The sequence below is a fragment of the Stylophora pistillata genome, chromosome 11 (genome assembly GCF_964205215.1).
Source record: "Stylophora pistillata chromosome 11, jaStyPist1.2, whole genome shotgun sequence".
Taxonomy (NCBI): Eukaryota; Metazoa; Cnidaria; class Anthozoa; order Scleractinia; family Pocilloporidae; genus Stylophora; species Stylophora pistillata.
The window spans coordinates 27530414-27554158 of NC_142529.1; the positions used below are offsets into that span (position 1 = coordinate 27530414).

The following is a 23745-nucleotide window of genomic DNA, read 5'->3' on the forward strand; positions in this document are numbered from 1 at the left end:
GTGCAATTGATCGAAAACAATGATTTGGTGTTGTTACTGACATGTCCTTTCTGAAGTAATTCTGCAGTTTGATGAGCGGCCATTTCCCTTTTTCTCACAGATAATCTGTTTATTGCAGTAAGGAATGTTTCCTTCAAAGGACTTCCTCCTGGTGATGATCACCTAAAACTTTCTTCCTTTGTAGCACATAAATAAGTCATCTCCTTTCACACCGCAAAAAAAATGAGAGACTTCTAAATTATTACTTAACAAAGGTGTTTGTTTAGCCTGTTTGTTTAATCTCCAGGTATCTCAGGCTGAATCAGAATGAAGGACATATATATATAGACGTATGTGCCATTGCTATCACAGAAAATTTTTTAGCAACGTTCCCTTATTCAATAAGTGATGCTTATTTCTGTCACAAGAGATACTAATTTTTCTGATAGCAAAACAAATTCGAGACTAAACTTCGACCAATACAACTCGTTTGGCAATATGACATCAATAAAAAGCCTTTTTCTTTAGGTCAGGAAAAAAGCCTTGAAATTAAAAAAACTCCCTTCAACTACTCTTTGAACTTTTCTCCAATACTTTTCTATTACTAAAAGAAGATTAAACATGAAAGTAAAATGCATGCATATCTTTCTTCAATTATGCCTTGCCGTATACATGATCATTGGTAGCTAGCTAGCACGAACAACACCCTTGAAAAAATAGGGTTAGTGTTCCATTGCCTTTCTTTCAGTTGTTTCCGTTAAAAGAAAGCTATTTAGTGCACACAACAAGCCATTTTGTTCTAATGATTACTCGATTAAGAGTGAGAGCCGCACAGGGCTTTGCTTTACAGAAATTAAGAGTATTGTTCGATGATTGACATTAATAAACATAAAATGCATACTATAAAGGGGAAAATATTCACAACACAAAAAGAAATTCATTAACAGATAAAATAGTTCCTCGAACAACAATGTTATTTGAACTTCTTACTTCGTCCTATCTAATAACATTGACGGGCGTTTTCATAAAATAATTGTGTAAACACTTTCAGGTTTAAAAGAAGTCGAGGATAACCTAACTCCATGGACAACAAAGCGCTTGTCTTATTGTCTGCTTCACTGCTTGTCTTACTTCGCTTATCTTCCAGCAGTAAAGGAAAGGGTTTAAAGTCGAGTTAAAGTAAATTAAGACACCTGCTGCTCCCCTTAATACCACTAAGTGTGATGAATATGTTTTACTGTCAGCGATTACAACTGCCACTATAAAGGATGGTGCATAGCAAACTACCAATGCTAACTGCACCCACAGTGCACTATACACTGCCCTTTTGTATCGCGCCATGTTCAGTGAATTTGATTGGCTCGGCTGTTGTTGGACACGATCTTGTACTTGACCCTGATGATTACTGAGACCCCGAAAAATTTTTATATACGAGGCGACTGAAATAACAAGGCAAGATGGTATAACTATATGGCCATACCAATTGACTATACGGTAATCTAATGTGTAGGATAAGGCATTGACAGTAGATACAATCCAAAAGGCAGCTATGATGATGTATGTGCGCTTCAAAGTTACAATTTGTTTGTATCTTTGCCCCAACAGCAGGGCGAGAAGTCTGTCCACGCTTATGGCGGTCATTGTCATCAAAGACACTCCACATAATGTATAGCCTGTAAGAAATTTGGCGTCATATGCGTATCGACAAAGAATCCATTGTTCGCGAGCCACGGACATCCAATAGGTAGCTTGGAGAGGCTGGGCAACAAGACCAACCAACAGATCAGTTGTTGCCAGACAACGATACAAGAGTTTGGACGGCGGATGAAGGGTAGACTCTTTGTGGAGGGCAACGAGGATAAGAGAATTTCCAAGAAATGTTGTGATGGAGAGGAGAATGTAGATTTTTAGGAGAGAAATTTTAAATTCTTGTTGAAGCCCACCAACCAAAGAGGGGGAACAATACAGTTTTTGAAATGTCTTGGTCTCTGTTCCACCTCCAGTGAAATTTGTTGTCGACATGATTCTGTATTCGTTTCCTTTTTCTTGAACTGAGGTTATCTGTGATTGTAGCGAAAACGAATATTTCATCAAAACAGCAACACAACAACAATCACTATAAACTTACTCATTTCCTGCATAATAATAAGATAAAGATTTTCTCATCACTTTTTACTCGTTTAAGAAACGTCACAGACAAATTTGTCTGTTGTGTCAAAAAGCTTATTTTCGTGGCTTTAACTTGTCTGGTATATCACGTATGAAAATGGAATAAGAGGCAAATTTATATAAACACCTGGAACATTGTTATTGTTTTCTATGTGCGACAAACTATCCCTTATTACTTAGCCCACGGCGAGGCGCTCATTATCAACGCTTCAGTACGACGTACCGCAATGCTGATAACGAGAACCAGCTCGTAAGCTGACTTAGTTTTATTGACAGGTTAGGGTGTCAATCAAATGTTCATACAACAATAATGATAATAATAATAAAGAATTTATCTAAAGAGGGTTAACACTTGATAACCAAAGGCTAATAACTTTGCGGCCCTCGGAAAATAAATTTACTAACTATGAATACATGTCATTTGCGTAAAGTTGAAGCTTGAATCGTTATCAGCCTAAGCAAGCTAAAAATAAAGAAACTAAAACAGCCGGTTATGGTCAATTTTATTTCATACGCATTCTTAAAGTTTGTTTAACATACACAAGCAACGGAACCTTTTTACATATCTAAAAGCATTACGGAAATTTTTCTGATAAGAAACAAATCCGAGACTAAACGTCGACCAATGCAACTCGTTTGGCAATATGGCATCAATGGTAAGCCTCTTTCTTTAAGTTAGGAAAAAAACGTTGAAATTAAAAAAACTCTGTCTAACTACTCTTTGAAGTTTTATCGAATACTTTTCTATTGCTAAAAGAAGATCATACATGAAAGTAAAATGTATGCATATCTTTCTTCAATTGTGCCTTGCCGTATTCATGATCATTGGTAGCTAGCTAGCACGAACAATACTCTTGAAAAGAGCCTTTCTTTCAGTTGTTTCCGTTAAAAGAAAGCTATGTAGTGGACACAACAAGCCATTTTGTTTTAATAATTACTCGATTAGAAGTGACAGCCCCACAGGGCTTTGCGCTACAGAAATCAGTAGTATTGTTCGATGATTGACATTAATAAACATAAAAAGCATAAGATGCACGATATTCGCAGTAGATAGCGCTATTTAAGCAATAGCGAAAATCAGACCTGAAAAAAATCAGGCCTGTACGGGATTCGAACCACTGACCTCTGCGATACTAGTGCAGCGCTCTACCAATTGAGCTAACAAGCCAACTGGTAGCAGGCCGTTAAGTTGATTCGTAATAAACCCGTGAAAGTGATAAATGAGATACAATGAAATATATGAAGTTCATATATTTTGTACTGCGGTATTAGATACATATGATGCACGATCCTCGCAGTAGATAGCGCTATGCTTGTTAGCTCAATTGGTAGAGCGCTGCACTAGTATCGCAGAGGTCAGTGGTTCGAATCCCGTACAGGCCTGATTTTTTTCAGGTCTGATTTTCGCTATTGCTTAAATAGCGCTATCTACTGCGAGGATCGTCCATCATATGTATCTAATACCGCAGTACAAAATATATGAACTTCATATATTTCATTGTATCTCATAAATAGCATAAATTGATGGGGGAAGTATTCACAACACAAAAAAAACATAAATTAACAAATGAAATATTCCCAACAGACTATGTACAAACCTCGAACAACAATATTATTTGAGCTTCTTATCTCTTACTATCTAATAAAATTTATAATAGAGTTCGGATATAACACGCGCTGTCATTGGTTGAAAGGGCGCGCTCTTTCAGAATAAAGAAAATGGAGTCGAAGCTGTCACTCCATCTGCCAATTTTTAACATTGCGGACCAAATCTCGAATTTTTTTCTCGGGTTTTTATTCGACTCAGATGTCCTTTACGACCTATATAGAAGACGAAAGCTATTAGCGTCGATCGATTTAGAGGATGCTGTCAATGATAGTGCCACCTACCCGTTAACTGAACTCAGTGAGGTTTCCGATGAAGTTAGTCATGAAAACAATGAGAGCTGAAGGGAAGACTCTTTTTGAAGGGGAACAAGGATAAGAGAATTGTCAAGAAACGCTGTGATGGATAGGAGAGTGTTAACTGCTGCTGATTCTTGTTGAGGCCCACCCTCCAAAGAGTGGGAGCTTAGCAGTTCTCCACACGTTTTCGCCTGTGCTCCACCTCTAGTGAATTTGTTGTCGATATTGTTCCGTATTTAACCTACATGTGGATGATGGCGATAATTTTGAAGCTAGAAGGTTCGTGGATATTCTGGAGTCCTACAATCTCAGGCAACATGTCACCGAAGCCACTCATATTAGCAGTCATATTCTTGATCTTGCGATTACCAAATCCAAATGACGCATTTTATACTGATAGTTTAATTTTTGACCCCGTGATCTCAGATCATTCTGCTGTAAAAATTAAACTGCTGCTACAGAAACCTCAGTCCAGGAAGGAAACTAGGAACTATCGAAAACTACGTTCAATTGACTATGATGCCCTCTGTGATGACATTAATAATTCCGCTTTAATTAAAGAACCATCTTATCACTTAGACATCTTGGTGTATCAATATGATAATGTGCTGCGCTTGTTGTTAGACCGACATGCACCTATCAAGCAACGTGTGGTTATAGTTCGTCCATCAGCACCCTGGTATTCAACTGAGATTGCTCAAAATAAGCGCATTAGAAGAAAACTAGAAAGAAAGTGGCGTTCTACCCTACTTCCAAGTGATCGCGAACTACACGTTCACTAATGCAGTGTTGTTAACAATTTAATAGACTCAGCGAAATCATCTTATTACACCACCGTTATCAGTGATTTCTCAGGTGATCAGAGGATGTTATTTAAAACTGTTAACAAATTACTTCAGAAACAGAAAGTACAACACTATCCTTCCTGTTTTCCTGATTCCATCAGCCTCGCGGATGCATTCAACAATTTTTTCATCAGTAAAATTGACAAGATACACAATGCGTTTATAGAGAGTTCCTGAGAATGACCTCAGTTCATCTCATACTATTGACAGACCTCTGTGAGATGTGCAGATTCACAACTTTTAGTAAGTTACTTTGGATATGGTAAAGAAATTAGCTGCGAAGACATTAACAAAATCATGTGACTTCGATCCACTTCCAGCATCTGTTCTAAAAACATGCTTTCCCATCATCCTACCTGCACTAACCTCGCCTATTATAAACTTTTCCCTCAAGAATGGTGTGATGCCATGTGCTTTGAAAGTTGCTCACGGTATTAAAATCGCTTCTCAAGAAACAGGATGCTGATTTTTGAGCAATTAAAAATTTTCCGCCCAATCTCAAATCTAACATTTGTGTCCAAGCTAATAGAGAAGGCTGTTGCTTTGCAATTGAATGACCATATACCGAGGCAACATCTTGACGTGACATTTCAGTCCGCATATAAAGCCATTTCATAGTACTGAAACGGCCCTCGTTAGAGTTCAAAATGATATTCTCACCGCTATTGATAACAATAACACTGCTATTCTACTTTTACTTGACCTATCTGCTGCCTTTGATACTGTAGATCATTCCATCTTATTATGAAGGTTATCTCGTCGTTTTGGGATCAAAGGAACAGTGCTCGCCTCGCTAAGATCTCATTTAACATCACGAAAACAGTTTGTTAATGTGAATAAAGGCAAATCCTCTTAACGTCTCTTGGAACGCGGCGTCCCACAGGAATCAGTCCTTGGCCCTCTTTTATACCTACTATATACCTCTCCTCTTGCTGACCTTATTAAGCGTTACAACTTAGAGTATCATTTCTACGCTGACAACACTCAGCTCTATGTGGCATTTAAAACTGACTGTCTTGATAAAATGGTAGATTGTAAAACTACTATCGAGCAATGTGTCCGTGATATAGATAACTGGATGGTTATCAACAAGCTTAAACTAAATCAAAACAAAACTGAAGTTGTTTTCATCAGCTCAAGGTATCGTCCCAGACCTCCTTTAGACTCTCTTCAAATTGGCAACGTGACAGTTGTACCATCATCCTCAGCTCGTAATCTCGGCGCCGTCTTTGATAAATGTTTTAACTTTAAGGACCACATAAAATCAATTTGCAAGTCTTCTCATTATCACATAAGAAATCGCCAAAATCAGAAAGTACATTGAGTAGGAGAGTTCCAAAATTGTTGTTCATGCCTTTGTTACTGCAGCGAAATTGGAATAGCTGCAATTCTCTGCTTTATGGTCTTCCACAACATCTAATTTCAAGATTGCAATCCATTCAAAACACAGCAGCTCGAGTTGTTACACGTACTAGGAAATTTGATCATATAACCCCCCTCCTCAAACAGCTTCACTGGCTACCTGTCCGTTACCGTATATCTTTTAAAATTCTCCCACTGGTCTACAAAGCTCTCAACGGAATAGCGCCTTCCTACATCAGTGAATTACTAAAGCACCACACCTCTGAACGGAAATAAGATCGTCCTCTCAACACCTTCTGGCGACCCCGAAAGCTAGACTGAAAACATATGGAGAGAGAGCGTTTGCTGCGGCGGCACCGAGACTATGGAACTCGATCCCACTTGAACTAAGATCCAGTAGTTCGATAGACATTTTTAAACGACATTTAAAAACATCTTTTTAAACAAGCTTTTTGACCCTTTTAATTTTTAGATGATTTTTAACTTATTGATGTAAAGCGCCATGGACAAATAGTGGAGTGTGCGCTTTATAAATACTTTATTATTATTATTATATTATTATTATTATTATTATTATTATCCGACAGTTGTAAAAACTTATGTTTGCCATAAGATCATACACAGACTGGGGCGATAAACGTGGCTCAGGCTGCGCGTAGGAATAGAATCTTCCTAAACTTTGAAAACGTAAATAAATAAATCAATAAAAATTAAATGATAAAATACATATATATATATATCTAATAATCTGATAAATACAAGAAACTTAGTTGCGAAAAGTCTCTAAAAGTTATATAAGTGAGCTCCTTAGCTATCTGGTGATAATTTTAAAAGTTCTTGAAATGTTCAAAGTTTTCGAAAGGACAGCTTTCTGCATTTTTCTTAGGATCACCTCTCCCCGGCCTCCGAATAGCTCTATCATAGACACGTCCACATTTCTCGACTATCCACCCAGGGCATCAATGATGATATCATGTTGTTTGATGGTGTATCCTGGATACTGCTGAGCCATCTCCCACCTCAAAGGACCATACTTTGCAGTCTTCTCCTCGGTCTTCGTCAGCCGGTTGTCTATCCACGGGCACGACATCTCCACAGCTATCACCTCTTTCTTCTTGACGTCAATGAAACGCGCATCTACTCTGTTCTGCTTCACAAAACTGCGCTCCGCATACACTGGAATATCCCAGAAGGCCTTGGCCTCCTGGGACTCATAGACTGGTTTAGGATCTACGGACGAGTACCAGGGGGGGACCGCATCTATCAGTTCCAAATCCCTCAGCTTCTCGAAAAACAAGACCTTGAGGGGCGCATCGTGTCTCGACAAGTACTTTTTTTGCGCGAGAGCCGGGCAGCCGGGCAAGACACGGGGAAGGCTCTCGTGTGCTTTGTTACACATCCTACACATAATATCATTGACCTGTGTTGTTCTCACTTTCATCGCTGTATACAGCTTTGTTGGTGTAAGCTGCTCGTATGACTCTACAATCCGCGCAATAGTGTGCGAGGGTACCTCCGTCCAGCTCCTCAGCCAATCCCAACACCCCCTTTGATTCAGGTTGTCGTCTTCCCACCTGGCCGAGAGGAACTTTTCTTGCCACCTCTCTTCTTGGATCTTTTGTTGGCGTTATTATTATTATTATTCGTTTCCTTCTTCTTGTACAGAGGTTGTATGTTCTTGGAACAAGAAATATTTCGTCGAAAACAGCGCATGCCGAGCGACGATAACTAAATTTTCTTTAAATAAACACATAAAGACTTCCTCACCAACGTTTACTCATTTAAAGTGTGTCAAAAAACTGTTGGGTGCCTTAGAGATGAAGAAGCAATAATAGGAAAAAATGGAGACAGCTGAAATATCAGTATTTTAACAGTGCGATAAACAATCGCTCGGATACAAAACTATTTTAATATATTCGAATTAATTTACATCTAAATGATATGATAAATTTGGAGATTGTTACGAATTCAATTTTTTCTTAGACCAAGTTATTTAACTTCGCAATTCCAATTTGTTGAGGCGGCTAATGATTCAAGTCTTAACTTCACACAAATAAGATGAAAACTTGATTAGCACCCACATTGATGAAAGTTCATTCAGGTGAAGTGACCAAAATATGAATGAATTCGCCGGCATCGAGAGTGAAACGTACATACATCTTTGATACTATCATTATTTCCAAATTATTGTCAACTATATCTTCTCAGGTAGAAAATTCACCTTTAAGTGAGTGGAGAAGATGGAGTGTTACGTTTAATTTGGGACAATATTCATATGAACTGACTCCATTAGGAGCGCATCGGCAAATCTCCCTTTACACCAAAAAAAAAAGGGAGATTTTATTACTTAACAAAGGTGTTTTCTAAACCTGTTTGCTTGATCTCTAGGTATCTTAGGCTGAATCAGAATGACGGACACAGTCATTGCTATCATTATTTCAGTACTGGATATAGAAACTCTTTCTTCTCAGTACGCGAACTGTCTAAGAAGGGTAGATGGTATATAAATTGCATAAACTATGTTTCTTTGCCACGGAAAATGTTATTGTGGTTTTTTTCTTCCCATTGAACAAATTCACTCAAGAAAGTTTAGGCAAATGATCTGGTATCAAAACAAAACCATTGATACTTAAAATTTTCTGAAAGGATATTTTGAATAAAATTTTTACAGAAGACAACAGTATTTCTTTAAGACAAAAAAGGGTCGTTTCCTGTAGGTTAATTTTAACTGTTTGTGACAAGAGATTATTTTGTTTCCACAGCACCTGCCCAGCCACGACCAATTCACCTTCTTAATAACATCTACCTTAAAAATCTTCCTCAATAGAGGTCCCTTTCCTTATAGAGCCCTTATACGAACTGCTTGCTCTGTCAAAAGACCTGTCTATTTTTCTTCTGAGATGTACGTGATGTAATCCTGCTTTTGTCATCACCCTTGTCACTGGCGTTTACTCCTTAAAATGCAGCCGCGAAATCCTTTTAAACAAGAAACTGCCACTTCTTTTAACTTTCATTGATGTTCCTTGTATTTAGTATACATTATCTAATCAAAAGAGACAATTTGTGAGTTAAAAGCAGTTTGTGACGTTTTAATTAGCTTCATCATTTTAAAACCCCAGAAAAAATAAGCCCGTCATTTTTCAAGTAAAACTGAACAAATTCAAATTTATTACTGCTTCATTCGTTTTGACCGGCTCGTATCGCAATATGACATTAACGTCAATTGCTTTATTTTAGAAGGAAGAAGGAATCAAAGTTGTGTTACCGTCAAGAAACAGATTCATCAATCAGATCTCCTTTACTACAACTTTAAGAGCAACGTTAACAAGAAAGTTAAACAAGACGGCAAAATCCACTGGGTAAAAGTCTGGTTAGCTTTCCTTTACCATGCATAAATGCGTATCTTCATTTCATTAATGTACTGTTGTATTTATGGCGAGTGTCGTTGCTTGAAAAACATTCTTAAGATGTAGTTCTAGTGTTTTCGTTCGCTTTCTTTCATGATAAGCTTAAGAAATAAAATATACCAATAACTGCCTGAGTATCTTATAATATCATAAAATAATATAATATGAAAAGCTTTGTGTGGGAAGCGATTGAGAAAACTACTGATGTAAGAGAGAGGACAGACAACGGATGCAACCCAAAACAGAACTACAATAGCTTATATGCGCTTCAAAGTTACTCTTCGTTTGCATCTCAACCCCAACAACAGGGCGATAATTCTGTCCACGCTTATGACCGTCAAAGTAAACAAAGACACTCCGCATAACACATAGCTTGTTATGTATATATGTGAATCATGTGTGAATCGGAAAATGATGCGGTTCTCAAGAGTGCAGAAAATCAAAAAAGGTAGAGAGGCGGGTCGACAAGACCAACCAAGAGATCAGTTGTTGCTAGGCAAGATTCCTTGTGCAGGGCAACAAGGATAAGAGAATTGTCGAGAAATGCTGTGGGCAGGAGAATGAGCACCACTAAGAAAGGGGGATAAACTCAAGTCACCCTCACCTTCTGTTATATTACTGGTCACCAAAATTCATCATTTTATCAGCAAGGCACTGGTACATTAAGAAAAAGTTATGGGATCCACAACTCCAGGTATCCTTTGCACAGCGAATTTGTTCAAGCTATCTTTCCTCCCAATGTGCTAACAAAATCTGTTGACGGCGGATAACAGGAAGATGCTTGTGAACGGCACCTAGGATAAGAGAATTGCTAAGAAAAGCTGTGAAGGAGAGGCGAATGTTGACAGCAGACAAAAAAATTGATTACTGTTGTAATCCACCTATCAACGAAGGGGAACCGTGATGACTGGTCATAAAATCTTAGCTGCGTTCCACCTTGTGTCGGTTTTTGGTTACGTTCATCTGACAATCCAGCCTAAAAAACAGCCGTCTCCAAGTTTTCGGCTTTAATTGCAGCAAGGAATGTATTGTCTTACCTGAGCCTGCTGCACCATAAGTACTTCTCGCTCCGGAAATTTCCTCTAGGATGTTATTGTTTTATAAAAAACGGTAGCGGTAGTTTTGTATTTTAACAATGGCATGCACCACATATTGTGAACCGGTTCTAGGAATTTTCGTATTCACGTGCAAAAAGTGAAAAAAAAAAAAAAGTTATCAGCAAACCTCGAGCAACGATGACATATTCAACGAGCGTTCTCAAATAATAATCGTTGCTCAGCTTTGAAGTATCAATTCGAGTATAACTAAGAGAGGATCTAATTCCATGGACAGCAAAGCGCTTGTCTGATTGTCTGCTTTATTGCCTCTCTTACTTCACTAATCCTCCAGCAGTAAAGAAACGGGTTTCATGTTGTGTTCAAGAACATGAGGACAACTGCTTCGTCCCGAGCGACGATTATGTATGATTATATTTTACTTTGAGCGACCACAACTGCCACTATAAAGAATGGTGCATAGCAAACAATTAACGCCAACTGCAGCCACTGTGCACTGTACACAGCCTTTTTGCATGGTGCCATGTTCGATACATGGCAAGAGCCCTTATACGAACTGCTTACTCTGTCAAAAGACATGTCTGTTTTTCTTCTAAGATGTGTGATGGAACCCTGCTTTGGTCATTAGCCTTTTCACCAACGTTTACTCTTTAAACATGCAGCCGCGAAAACCTTTTAAATGGGAAACATGCCAATTCTTTTTTAGCGTTCAATGATCTTTCTTGTATTTACATTATCAAATAAAAGGAAACGATTTGTAAGTTAAAAGCAATATTGTGACGTTTTAATTAGCTTCAGCCTTTTAAAGGCCCCAGAATAAAGGCCGGTCATTTTTCCATTTAAGCTGAACAAATTTAAATTTAGTACTGTCTCATTAGTTTTGACCGGCTGGTATTGCACTATGACGTTCACGTCATGTGCTCTATTGTTTTACCGTCAAGAAAAAAATTCATCAATCAGATCTCCTTCACCACAACTTTAAGTGGTTAGACAAGACGGCAAAGTCCAACGAAAAGGCTCATTAGCTTTTCATTACCATGCATGAATTCATATCATCGTTTCTTTTATGCACTGTTGTGTTTATGGTGAGTGCCATCGCTTGAAAAACATTAAGACGTGGTTCTAGTGTTTTCGTTCGCTTTTTTTAAAAAATACGAATAAAAACTTGCTCAATGAATAACTTGTGCCTCATATAGTATCATAAAATAATATAATTTGAAAAGCTCTGTGTAGGAAGCGACTGAGACAACTGCTGATGTAAGAGAGAGCACAGACAAGGGATGCAACCCAAAACGGAGCTACAATATCACATATGCGCTTTAAAGTCACTAGATTCGTTTGTATCTCAACCCCAACAACAGGGCGATAATTCTTTCCACGCTTGTGGCCGTTAAAGTAAATAAAGACACTTTGCATAACACATAGCCTGCTATGCCTGTATGTGAATCATGTGTGAATCGGAAAAGAATCCAGCTTTCAAGAGTGCAGGAAATTAAAAAGGTAGAGCGGCTAGTTAAGTACCCTGGTCCCAGAGGTTCTCCTCTCTCTAAAAAAAATAGGATAAATCTCTTCTCCCTAAAAAAATCGGCGCCAAGCACCGACAACGAGCTGCGAAACAGCAAGCAGTCGAGAGAACCTCTGGTGGAGATCGTTGAGAACCTCACTTTGGTGCATTCAGCTGATGATCGTGGCGATCTGATTGGCTGTTTTTTTTCGATACCAGTGATTGGCCAGTGAAAAAATATGTGGGGGAGGGTGTAGTATTCCGATATCGTACCGAGGGACCGGACAGTTGGTAGCTTTTGCATTGCCAATATTATACACGGGAGTGTGGCAAGTATCACACCACAAGATCGCATTGCTCCACGAGACTTGTAAACATGCTTTAAAAGAAGACAAATTTCAGTATATTTATCATCAGAACATGGTGTTATCGGAACGTTATTTTGACACAATAGGTCATTTGAATCTGGAGAATCGTTTTCCAGAGATAGATCAACTCGCAAATGAACAAAACGACGCTTTGTTTGCTTTGCTTAATCGTGAAGATGTGTTCGCCATCTTGCCAACTGGTTACGGCAAGTCCATCATTTTCAACTTAGAGACAAGAGAACCTCTGGGACTAGGGTAAAACCTGTTACAAGAGTGTCGACAATGTAACAGAAATCATCGAGTTTACTTCGAATGTTCTCACCTCTGCTCGTGCACAACTACGTTTTCGATCCCTCGAATCGCAGAAATAATCAACATCCAAAGCTGAAAAAGGATCTTCTATGTCATTGTTATTTTGCACACAAAGTTTTCTTTTGCTCTTTGGAGCTGCAGGAAAGGTACATGCTTTTTTCCTTGCATTCTTTATGCCATGATTATCAACCGTGGAGTCTTTGGCGCACCTCTTCTCGCGCTGTATGTCAGTGCTTTCCCATACAGATTCCTTATAGTGTAGTCGAAGTCTTTCAAGTTCTTGTAGTTGTTCTAGGAGTTTTTAATATTTCAAAACAGTTCTATAGCATCTCTGACATAAAACCTGAGATAAATCCTTCGTGTCTTGAACATCTGAAGCAACCACAGACCGAAAGATGTCGAGAAATTCTTTATTCTTGTCGGAGAAAATATTATACTGTGAACGGCCAGTGATCTTTATGTTTTCTCCACAGACTTTGCAAAAATCGTCTGATCGAGTGCTCAAGCGCTTGACAGGAGTGTAATTAGTTCTATTCATAAATACACCGTGGAAATGTAAAGGTGAAAGTTAATTTAAATTTCTTTGTCGATACACGGTGGAGACCTGTCGCACGTGTAGCAGTATTTTAACAGATAGTAATTTCAAAACATTGGCGCTCCCATCCCCTCTAGAGTAGTTTCATATGTAACGACACATTCACGAAAGCCCCCGAACCTAAGTTTTTTTGTTTGAAACTGACGTTTCCTATTGGCTGTTGAAAAGTGATAGATTTGATCAACTGTCAAAACAGCTGAATGCACCAAAGTGAGGTTCTCAACGGTCTCCACCAGAAGTTCTCTCTACTGCTCGCTGCTTCGCAGCTCGTTGTCGGCGCTTGGCGCCGATTTTTTCGGCGAGAAGAGTTTTATCCTATTTTATCAGAGAGAAGAAAACCTCTGGGACCAGGGTACTAGTTAATAAGACCAATCAACAACAGATCAGTTGTTGCCAGACAACGATACAAAACTTTGGACGGCAGTTGGGGGAAGATTCGTTGCGAAAGGGAACGCGGATAAAAGTATTTCCAAGAAATGCTGTGATTGAGAGGAGAATGTGTACCTAAGAAAGGGGATCAACACAACTCAACCTCACCGTTTTTTATATTACTGGTCACCATAATTTATCAGTTCATCATCAAGGCAGTGGTACATTAAGAAAAAGCTATTGTGATCCTCCAGGTATCCTTCGCTTTGCGAGTCTGTTCAAGCTATCTTCCCTCCTAACGTGCAAATAATAAAAGGAAGATTCCTTGTGAACGGCACATAGGATAAGAGAACTGCCAAGAAAAGCAAATTGATTACTGTTGTAATCCGCCAATTAGCGGAGGGGAACGTGACTGGTCACATGATCAATGCTACGTTTCACCTCGTGTCAGATTTTGGTCACGTTCATCTGATAATCCAGCCTAATAAAACAGCCGTATCCATTTTTTCGGCTTTAATTACAGCAAAATCTATGTTGTCTTACTTGAACTTGCAGCGTTATCAGTACTTGAAAGTACTTTTTCTTTGCAAAATATCCTGAAAAATCTCTAAATCTGATCAACTTATCTAACAGTTATCTGTTATCTGTTTGTCTCGTTCTAAGAGATGTCAAAATTTTTCCTCATTGGAGTTAGTCGGTACAAGGTGATTATCCAGGACAATTACAAGCCAAAGTTTGCCCTTTACTCCTTAGATTCAATTTGTTTTCTTGCAATGTCAATTTGATAAAAAAACAGGAAGATATTTTCTTATCAAGCCAGTTTTCTGGTATTCGACGGGTGATTAAATTTTCATTGATGCGATTCGCTTGTACGATTATGATTCTCCTCCAAGTATTTAAAAATACATTTGCTGAATACTGAGATGAACGAAATGCCTCATTAATCGAGATCGGAAATGAAAGGATGGTTGGTGAAAAACTATTTATACTCGATACAAAATTCATTTCATTCTACTTTTATCAACCGATTGTAAACATGGCGGACTGCTTGGTCGGCCCGGTTTGAGTTGTGCGAAAGCGAGGCCAATAAGGCCCCAGATTTTGTTTTGACACAGCAGGCCATTTTATTCTAATGATTACTTGATTAGAAGTAAGAGCCCCACAGGGCTTTGCGTTACACAAATCAATAGTATTGTTCGATGATTGATTTAAATCAACGTAAAAACAGCATAAACTAAGGAAAATATTCACAGAGAATCATGAAAAACATAAATTAACGAGTAAAATATTCACACCATACTATGGAAAAAACCTCAAAAACAATATCATTTAAACTACTTAATACTTCCTATCTAATAACATAATTGACCTGCGTTCTCATGTAATAATCGTGTCTTTATGACTCTCCTTTTTGAAAGTACTCATACAAATATAACTCGATGAGGATTTAAGTCCACGGACAGCAAAGTGCTTGTCTTATTCTCTGCTTTACTTCTTGTCTTATATTACTAATCTTCCAGCAGTAAAGAAACGGGTTTGAAGTTGAGTTAAAGTAAACTAAGATAGCTACTACTTCCCTCATTACCACTAAATGTGATGAATATGTTTTACAGTCAGCGACTGCAACTGACATCATAAAGTATGGTGCGTAACAAACTACTAAGGCTAACTGCACCCACAATACACTATACACTGCCTTTTTGTATCACGCCATGTTCAGTGCATTTGGTTGGCTCGGCTGTTACTGGACACGATCTTGTACTTGAGCCTGCTGACGACTGAAAAAAGCACCTAGGAGAGACTGGGTAATAAGACCAACCAACGGATCAGTTGTTGCAAGACAACGATACAAGAGTTTGGACGGCGGATTAAGAAAGGTTTCTTTGTGAAGGGAAACGAGGATATGAGAATTGCCAAGAAATGCTGTGATAGAGAGGAGAATGTAGACCTTCAGGAAAGAAATTTTAAATTCTTGTTGAAGCCTGCCAACCAGAGAGAGGGAACAATACAGTTCTTGTAATGTCTTGGTCTGTGTTCCACCTCCAGTGAAAAATGTCGTCAACATTATTCTGTATTCGTTTCCTTTTTCTTGAACTGAGGTTATCTGTGATTGCAACGAGAAATATTTCATCTAAACAACTACACAACTACGACGATCACTAAAACCTTACTTCCTACATAATAATCATATAAAAACTTCCTGATCATTGTCTACTCGTTTGAAAAACATCAGAGAAATTGTCGCTTTAACTTGTCAGGTACACCCCGCGTTACCAGCGACCTTTCGCACGATAAATAGGTCTAATTTGATCACGAAAATATTCAGTAAGACACTGCTGGCAGAATTGCAATGTCTCTTTAAAATCCTCAGCAGGTTACAGAAAGAAGCGTAAAACTAGAAAGTAATACATGAAAAAGAAACTGGTGAGAAAATCGAACGGTTTGCGAATCGGCTTGTCTCGATGAAATACATCAAAATCTTACGAAAGCACAATAAAGAGAATGAAATTAAGATATATATTACCTTTGTCCAGCCACGAGGGTAATGAACTGGTCTAAATCCGACAAATCTCAGAAAATTCTACACCACAAAGCTAAAACTGACAAGTCAACCTTGACTGCTCTGAAATCTGACGTTCTTATCAGGTTTTTGGGAAAACACGTGTTTCTTACGAATGCGCGCTGGGACGCTTGGGAAATTACCCAAGCATCACTTGAAACTTAGCGTTAGCTACACCCCGTATGAGACAGGAATATAAGGCAAATATGTAAAAACACCTGTAACATTATTATTGTTTTCTCTGTGCGACCTACAATCTCTTTTAACTTAGCCCACGGGCAGACACTCATTATTAACGCTCGATACGAGTTACTTCACTTGTGAATAAGTTTGAGGCCTTGAGCAACACGACTCGTGGGCAGAGGAGCGACGTGCCGCTGTGCTTATCACTGAGGACCTACTCGCAAGCTGACTTGGTTTCATTGATAGGGTGTCAATCAAATGTCCATATCATTTGTGTAAAGTTGAGGCTTGAATCATTATCAGCTTCAGCAATCAAAAAGATACAAAGAAGATTCAAGCTTAGGATCTTCAACTCATGTCAATGAGTCCAGGAAATTTGAATGCATATATCGATTACGAAACATTGTTCGCGAGCCACAGACATCCAAGCAGTAGCAGTGAGAGGCTGGGTAACAATACCAACCAACAGATTAGTTGTTTCCAGTCAACGATACAAGATAATTTGGATATATCAACAAAGTTTCGAGCGTTAGCCTTTCGTCAACTTTTGTAATCGTTACGGTGGCCAATTTACCAATTCAACTTTGTTGATATATCCAAATTATTGCGTTACCCTCACCAACGCAGCCCCAAACAGTTTTTTTAGAAACTATCAGCCTTCATTCAACGATACAAGAGTTTGGACGGTAGATGGAGGGTAGATTCTTTGTAAAGGGCAACGAGGATAAGAGAATTGCCAAGAAACGTTGTGATAAAGGGGAGAATGATAAGTGCTGAGTAGTGTACCACGTCTATAAAGTCCCCCACTCATGTAACCGTCACGAAATATCTCCAAACCCTAAATAAATGAAAAAACGGCGCGGTGAAAGCCTGGAACGGAGTGAGTCGAATAGCCGAGTAACCGAAATGAAGCCGAAGTATTGCCGAAGAATTGATTGAGCCGAAGTATAGCAGAATATTGATGAGCCGAATATTCATCTTCCATGTGCTTTTCCGTAATTTTAATATAGTCTTCCTCATCACTTGAAATTCTTCATAAATCGTTTAAATCCAGTGTGTCGCTTATGATTCCTAAAATTTCGTCCAACATCACACCGGAAAATTTGGGATTGTGCTCCACATAAGTGTTGATGGTGACTGCTCTGACTGCTGCTGCTGCTGCTAAATGACTGCAATTTACTCTGTGTCTCGTGGGATTTGTGCGTCATGAAATACCTCGTCCCTGTCCTCCTCTTCCTCCTCTTCATCCGAAGAAGAATAGACTGGAGAATCGTAACTTCTAGGTGGTGGCTGGTTTTTACAATGTCGAACGTATTTGTAAAAAGGCAAGAAGGACGAAATTGTACGCAGATCTGTATTTTCTTTCCTCCGGTAAATCAAAGGGTGAAGGCTTGAAAATGGAATTTGTGATTCTTGCATCTAACTTCCACAAGTCGTTAGGGGTAGCATGATCCGCCACGATGGTTAAGAAATCTTCTAACATACCCAACGCTTTGATCGGTGCCCCTTCTAATTTTTTCATCGCTGGTGATGGTTTTCTCGTTTCTCTTAACTGCTCAAGGTATTTTCAAAACGCCCGTACCACTTCTCTTTGAGCTTGAGTAAATTTTGGTGATGGAGGTTCACGCATCACTGGCATTTCATCAATCGATTCTAAATTAGACTCCAATCCTCTTGCATTTGCTGCAACGCGAGGATCGTACATCATGCCTACCAAGTTTACAGACGCAGTCCATGGACATAATCGCGCCGATCTCGTTTTTGTCTTATGCGACATGGTGTTCACGCTATCAACTCTTTTTTACAACTAATGTTTCGAGCTAAAAGTCTTTCCTATATGTCATACGTGAAGTCACTCTGACGTAAAGTTCATTATCCTCTACCACGTGTCTGGCGTTTTTTAGGCATCATTCAATTCTAAGTAAAGCAATCTTTTCTGTAATTTCTTGTATCCACTTTGGCAAAATTTTTTTTCTAAATTCACTGATTTCTACTCTGTACCACGCTTCTTTCTCTATCTCGGCAAACAACGGACAAGAATCGCATCGTCCACATTCGCATGACAAGTCTATTCCGGAAGGCATCGCTAAAATGAAGCATGTGAGCACGAAACGATAACTTTATATTCGCTATGAATTTATGACAGCTTGTCAATCAGTGACAGTTTTTTATCCTCTTCCGCATACGCGTGTAAAATCGTTTTGGAAATCCTATAAATACATTTATTTTTTATAGTCTCACTCGGTGAGAATAGCATGGCTAATCGAACCCGCGATTCCCAAACGCGTAATTTTTTTTTTTTTTTTTTTTTTTTTTTTTTTTTTTTTTTTACCAGTAACCCAGGTTCGAATCCTGGTCGCACCACATTTTTTTTCCCATATGGAATTCTCATATGACATAGGTATATAAATAGCCCATATACATGATTTAAGTATTGAAAAGGGGCTACTGGCAAGTTATATTAGTGATTCCTTTCCAATTAGCTGTAATGGCATAATGGTTAGTACATTGCGTTGTGGCCGCAATAACCCAGGTTCGAATCCTGGTCACAGCACTTTTTATCACACAGACGCAGCCGGAGGCTGCCTTCTTTTCTGGAGGCGCGCAGGAAGAGAAGAAGACAGGAAGAAAGAAAGATTCAATGTCTCACTAAAAAAAAATACACTAAAAAAATAAATTTCCATGCTCTTTCAAGTATGACATGACCCATTTTCTCTCATACGCATGCGTAAAGTTCTTGAGCATGCGCAGACACTTTTCTGTCTTCCCGTCCCACATGGATGCGACTCGCCATACCGTTTCATATATATATACTCAAACCAACTTCTACTTCTATTAAACTACACTGCCGATCACGATTGCGTATAGTTATAAACCGTGAGAGGGTGATGACCTGACCATAGTTAGTAGAGGAGACTGGTTAGGAAACGTGGCAAACTTCAGTCGGCTAGGTTATTGTTCGATTTTATCGCGGTCACGTGACAATGACCCTGCACACATAAATCCAAAATGGTGCCGCGGGCTTGTTTCGACAGTCACGTAGCGTTTAAGTTTTTGGATTTTCTCCGTGATCGAGCGACATCTTACCTTCAAAGTATAGCTAAGAACATTAATCAAGTCAGTGGACATAATGCCAGGTGAAAATTTTTCAGTATTTGGCTGTGGAACGTGTAGGAGAAGTAAAAGAATTGGAATCTGGAAGCTACCGGCGCCGCGAAACGCAGAATACAAGAATTGGCGAGAAGACTGGATGAAAATAAATAAGTTACTCTATGTTAGATACTTTAACCATATAGCCTTTATACTCATTTTGTCTATAAAATAATCATTAATGAGTAATATTTAATATGTTGCAGGTTGTAGCTACCAAATGAATCTTTTGTAATAAATTACTTATTGACAAATTGTGGCAGGTTCTTAATTCTAACTATATCTGCCTTTCTTGTTCTTTGCTGGCTCTACAAATTTCCTTTCGTAGTGTTTTTGTCTTCATTTGTTTACATTGAATTTCGTGTTTCTGTATAACATCTTTGGCCAGTGAAAAACACCGTACAGTAACATATAAATGAATAATGCTGTCCAAAACATCTTTTGCAATGCTGTTATCTACCACTGTGTCTGAGTCCAACAACATGGTGTTATATGCCTAGACCAATTGAACATCACAAGCTGATTTGGATTCTATCTTAACATTGTCAATCTTCAGCTGGAGACTTCCTGAGGTCAGAATCCTAAAATTATGTTCTATTCTCTTAAAAATAGTTTGAGCTTGTTTAGAAATAACCCAAAGTCCACCTCGGTTTAAAGATGAAATTAGTTTTTGACTCCCTGCAACATGCAAATCTTCTGCTTTGCCAGCTTTCAGTATTGAGGCTGTTTGTTCAATATGTGCTGTGGGATTATATACATTGTTCACCTTGCTATAAAGCATGTGCAGTACATATCCTCCAATATATTGTAACCCTGCCATTTCTCTATTACATAGTTTAGTAGGGATATTGGGATTTGGTGATTCATCTTTCTGTTTGCTGTGAGCTATCAAACAATCAGCCACTTTGGTACTAAGCAATGTTGCCGCATTACTTGACAACCCCACAAAAACGTTTGTTGAATTGAGGCCTATTCTTGAATAGTACTTCGAGTAGAATTGTTCTGCATTTCCAGTTTTAACCAAACGCATATACATGGATTCTACTTCTGAGAAGTTCATATTTTCTTCATCCCAGGCAATCGTATATCTTCGTAGCTCTTCTTTTACGCTTTGAGGGTAGATTTTCTTTCAATTTTTTTATCTCGTGCTTTCATTGATAACGCTTCGAAGTCTTCAGCAGTGAATTTGGCTTCTTGAGTCGGTTGATTTCCCCGCGCTTGTTCCTCCTTATGCTTTATTGTCTTGTCTTTTTAATCTAGCCTTAGTCTTGCATTTCTTTTGGCACAACTCGCAAACAATTCCCTCTTCATATTGAACCTAAAAATCGAAAGACTTTCAGTAAAAAAAATATGTTGTTGTACTACGACCGATGCCATTGCTAAGGGCATCAATAACTACAAAGTTTTTGGGCGAAAATAACGTTTTAAAGGCTTCTGAAAGACGTATAGAGTCAGCTGCTTCGACAAAGTGCTCTTGTAATTCTTCCTCGTTTTCCAAAGTTTCCAATATGGCATCAAAATCGTCGCCGAAGAAAAATAAGTCGTTCATGTCCTCCATGTTGTTTTGGTTCTGTGCAGGGTCATTGGTCACGTGACGTTCAAGCGAAGCTCAGAGGACAGACAATAGGCCGGCCCTTTGAAGTTTGCCGCGTTTCCTAACCAGTCCCCTCTACTAACTATGACCTGACCGACGCTCATTGACTGATCACAATTCACACCTTCGGCTCAATCAATTCTTCGGCAATACTCCGGCTTCATTTCGGCTTCTCGGCTATTCGGCTCATTTCCGTTCCAGGCTTTGACCGCGCCGTTTTTTTTATTTATTTAGGGTTTGGAGATATTTCGTGACGGTTACATGAGTGGGGGACGTTATAGACGTGGTACACTACTGTGCTGCGAAAGAAACTCATTCCTGTTGACGCCCACCCACCAAAGAGTGGGAGCATCCGACGCAGTATCAAGAAAAGTGGCTCAACTTTGATAACGATAGGCTTTGTTATACAAGCGAAAAATGACCCTATATGGCCATTTTTGAACAATGGCGCAACAGCTTCAGAACACACGAGGGATTTGTCGAAGTTTCGGATTAGCATACGAGCGGGAAATAGAAACGCTCGGAAAGACAAGACTTTAGTTTAGAACTATGACGACTTCAGTTTAGAACTATGACAGTGTCTGGAGAAAGATTGATACGCTCGGTCGATTGAAATCCAACAGCAATAATAAAAAAAAAAGAAGAAATGTTTTGAACTGAATACCTTTGCAAAGATTGTTTTCGAAGAGATATTTAGACGCACAAGTACTGTACTGGAGAGGTGGTGTGAATGAGACACAACGTATTTTGAACTCTCGATGTGTATATGCTCGATGTGTGCATTGCCACATTAGCGGTCAATTTTTTCCTGGGGTAGACCATTGAGAGTTGACTCGACGAGACAAATTTACGCTATCCACTTCCCCGAAGCGGCTAAATCAGCGGTTAATTTTCTCTTGGGTTTCTCTGGTGACAATTTACCTGTTTTGTGCGCTACCTACTCTCCCAAAATAGCTAAATTGTCATGCTGAAAGTTTTCTTCCGATAAGTCACGAACTTTTTCGTGTCGCTTCGGCCAAAGTCCCTCAGCGTTACAAAGAACAAAAGGATTATTGTTTAATACTTAATGTGAGAAGTTGAGCCGGAACAATAGACCATTTCTTGATAGGAGCAGTTCTCCATACGTTTTCGCCTGTGCTCCACCTCTAGTGAAATTTGTTGTCGACATAGTTTGATGAATTTGGAATCGACACTCAATTAGCACCTATCAATGACAGTTCATTCAGATGAAGTGACCGAAATAGGTGTAAATTAGTCGGCATCAAGAGTGAAACGTACAGACATCTTTTATACTATCATAATTATTTCAAAATTATTTTCAACTACATCTCCTCAGGTAAAGATTCACCTTTAGCTGAGCGGAGAAGATGGAGAGTTACGTTCAATTTCGGAACTGACTCCATTAAGAGCGTATCGACAAACCATCTCTTTACACACCAAACAAAATAAACGGGAGACTTTATTACTTAACAAACGTGCTTGCTAAACCTGTTTGTTTAATCTCTAGGTATCTCAGGCTGAGTCAGAATGAAAGACATTAATAGACATGTGTGCTATCGCTATCATCATTTCAGTACTGGATGAAGAAACTCTTTCTTCTCAATAAGCAAACTGTCTCAGAAGGGTAAATGGTAAAGAAAATGCATAATATATATGTTTCTTTGCCAAATAAATTATACAAATTCACTTATGCAAGTTTTTGCAAGTGTTTGGGTATCAAAACAAAATTACTGATACTTGCCATTTTCTGAAAGGATATTCTGGATGAAATTTTCGAGAAGACAATCGTATTTCTTTAGACGAGATATATTATTAACGCTACAAGTCGGAAGTTTAATTAAAAAGGGTCGTTTATTGTAGGCTAATTTTAAATGTTTTTGATAAGAAATTACTTCATTTCCACAGCACCCGCCCGGCCAAGACGAATTCACTTTCTTAATAACATCTTCCCAAGAAAGTCTTTCACAAAAGCGTTCCCTTTTCTTCTAAAGCTCTAATACGAACTGCTTGCTCTGTCAAAATACATGTCTATTTTTCTCTAGAGATGTACGTGATGTGACTCTGCTTTGGTCACCACCCTTGTCACTAGCGTTTGTCACTGTTTAAAAATGCAGCCGCGAAATCCTTTGGAAACATGCCAATTCCTTTTCAGCGTTAGTTGTATTTACATTATCAAATAGAAGGAAACAATTTGAGAGTTAAAAGCAATTTTGTGACGTTTATTCAGCTTTATCCTTTTAAAGGCCTCAATAAAACTGAACAAGTTCAAGTTTATTACTTCCTTATTAGTTTTGACCGGCTCGTATTGCAACGTGACGTCAGCGTCAAGTGATTTATTTTAGAATCAATCAATCAATCAATCAATCAAAGTTTATTGTCTAACGTGAG

The 23745-nt window shown here is 38.7% G+C and overlaps 1 protein-coding gene and 1 pseudogene across 1 annotated transcript; both read right to left on the bottom strand.

Annotated features, from left to right (window-relative positions):
- Positions 1 to 260: 260 nt before the first annotated feature.
- Positions 261 to 2001, bottom strand: LOC148720947 (5-hydroxytryptamine receptor 1B-like). The gene has a single exon (XM_088739137.1). The coding sequence runs from the start codon at positions 1999 to 2001 to the stop codon at positions 1054 to 1056; it is 948 nt and encodes a 315-aa protein (XP_088595263.1). The 3' UTR covers positions 261 to 1053.
- Positions 2002 to 7071: 5070 nt separating this feature from the next.
- LOC148720948 (uncharacterized) lies at positions 7072 to 7884 on the bottom strand (annotated as a pseudogene).
- Positions 7885 to 23745: the final 15861 nt, after the last annotated feature.

What these genes read in the sequence shown, in the direction of transcription:
- LOC148720947 (XM_088739137.1), bottom strand. Translation starts at nt 2,001, where the DNA reads ATGTCGACAACAAATTTCACTGGAGGTGGAACAGAGACCAAGACATTT.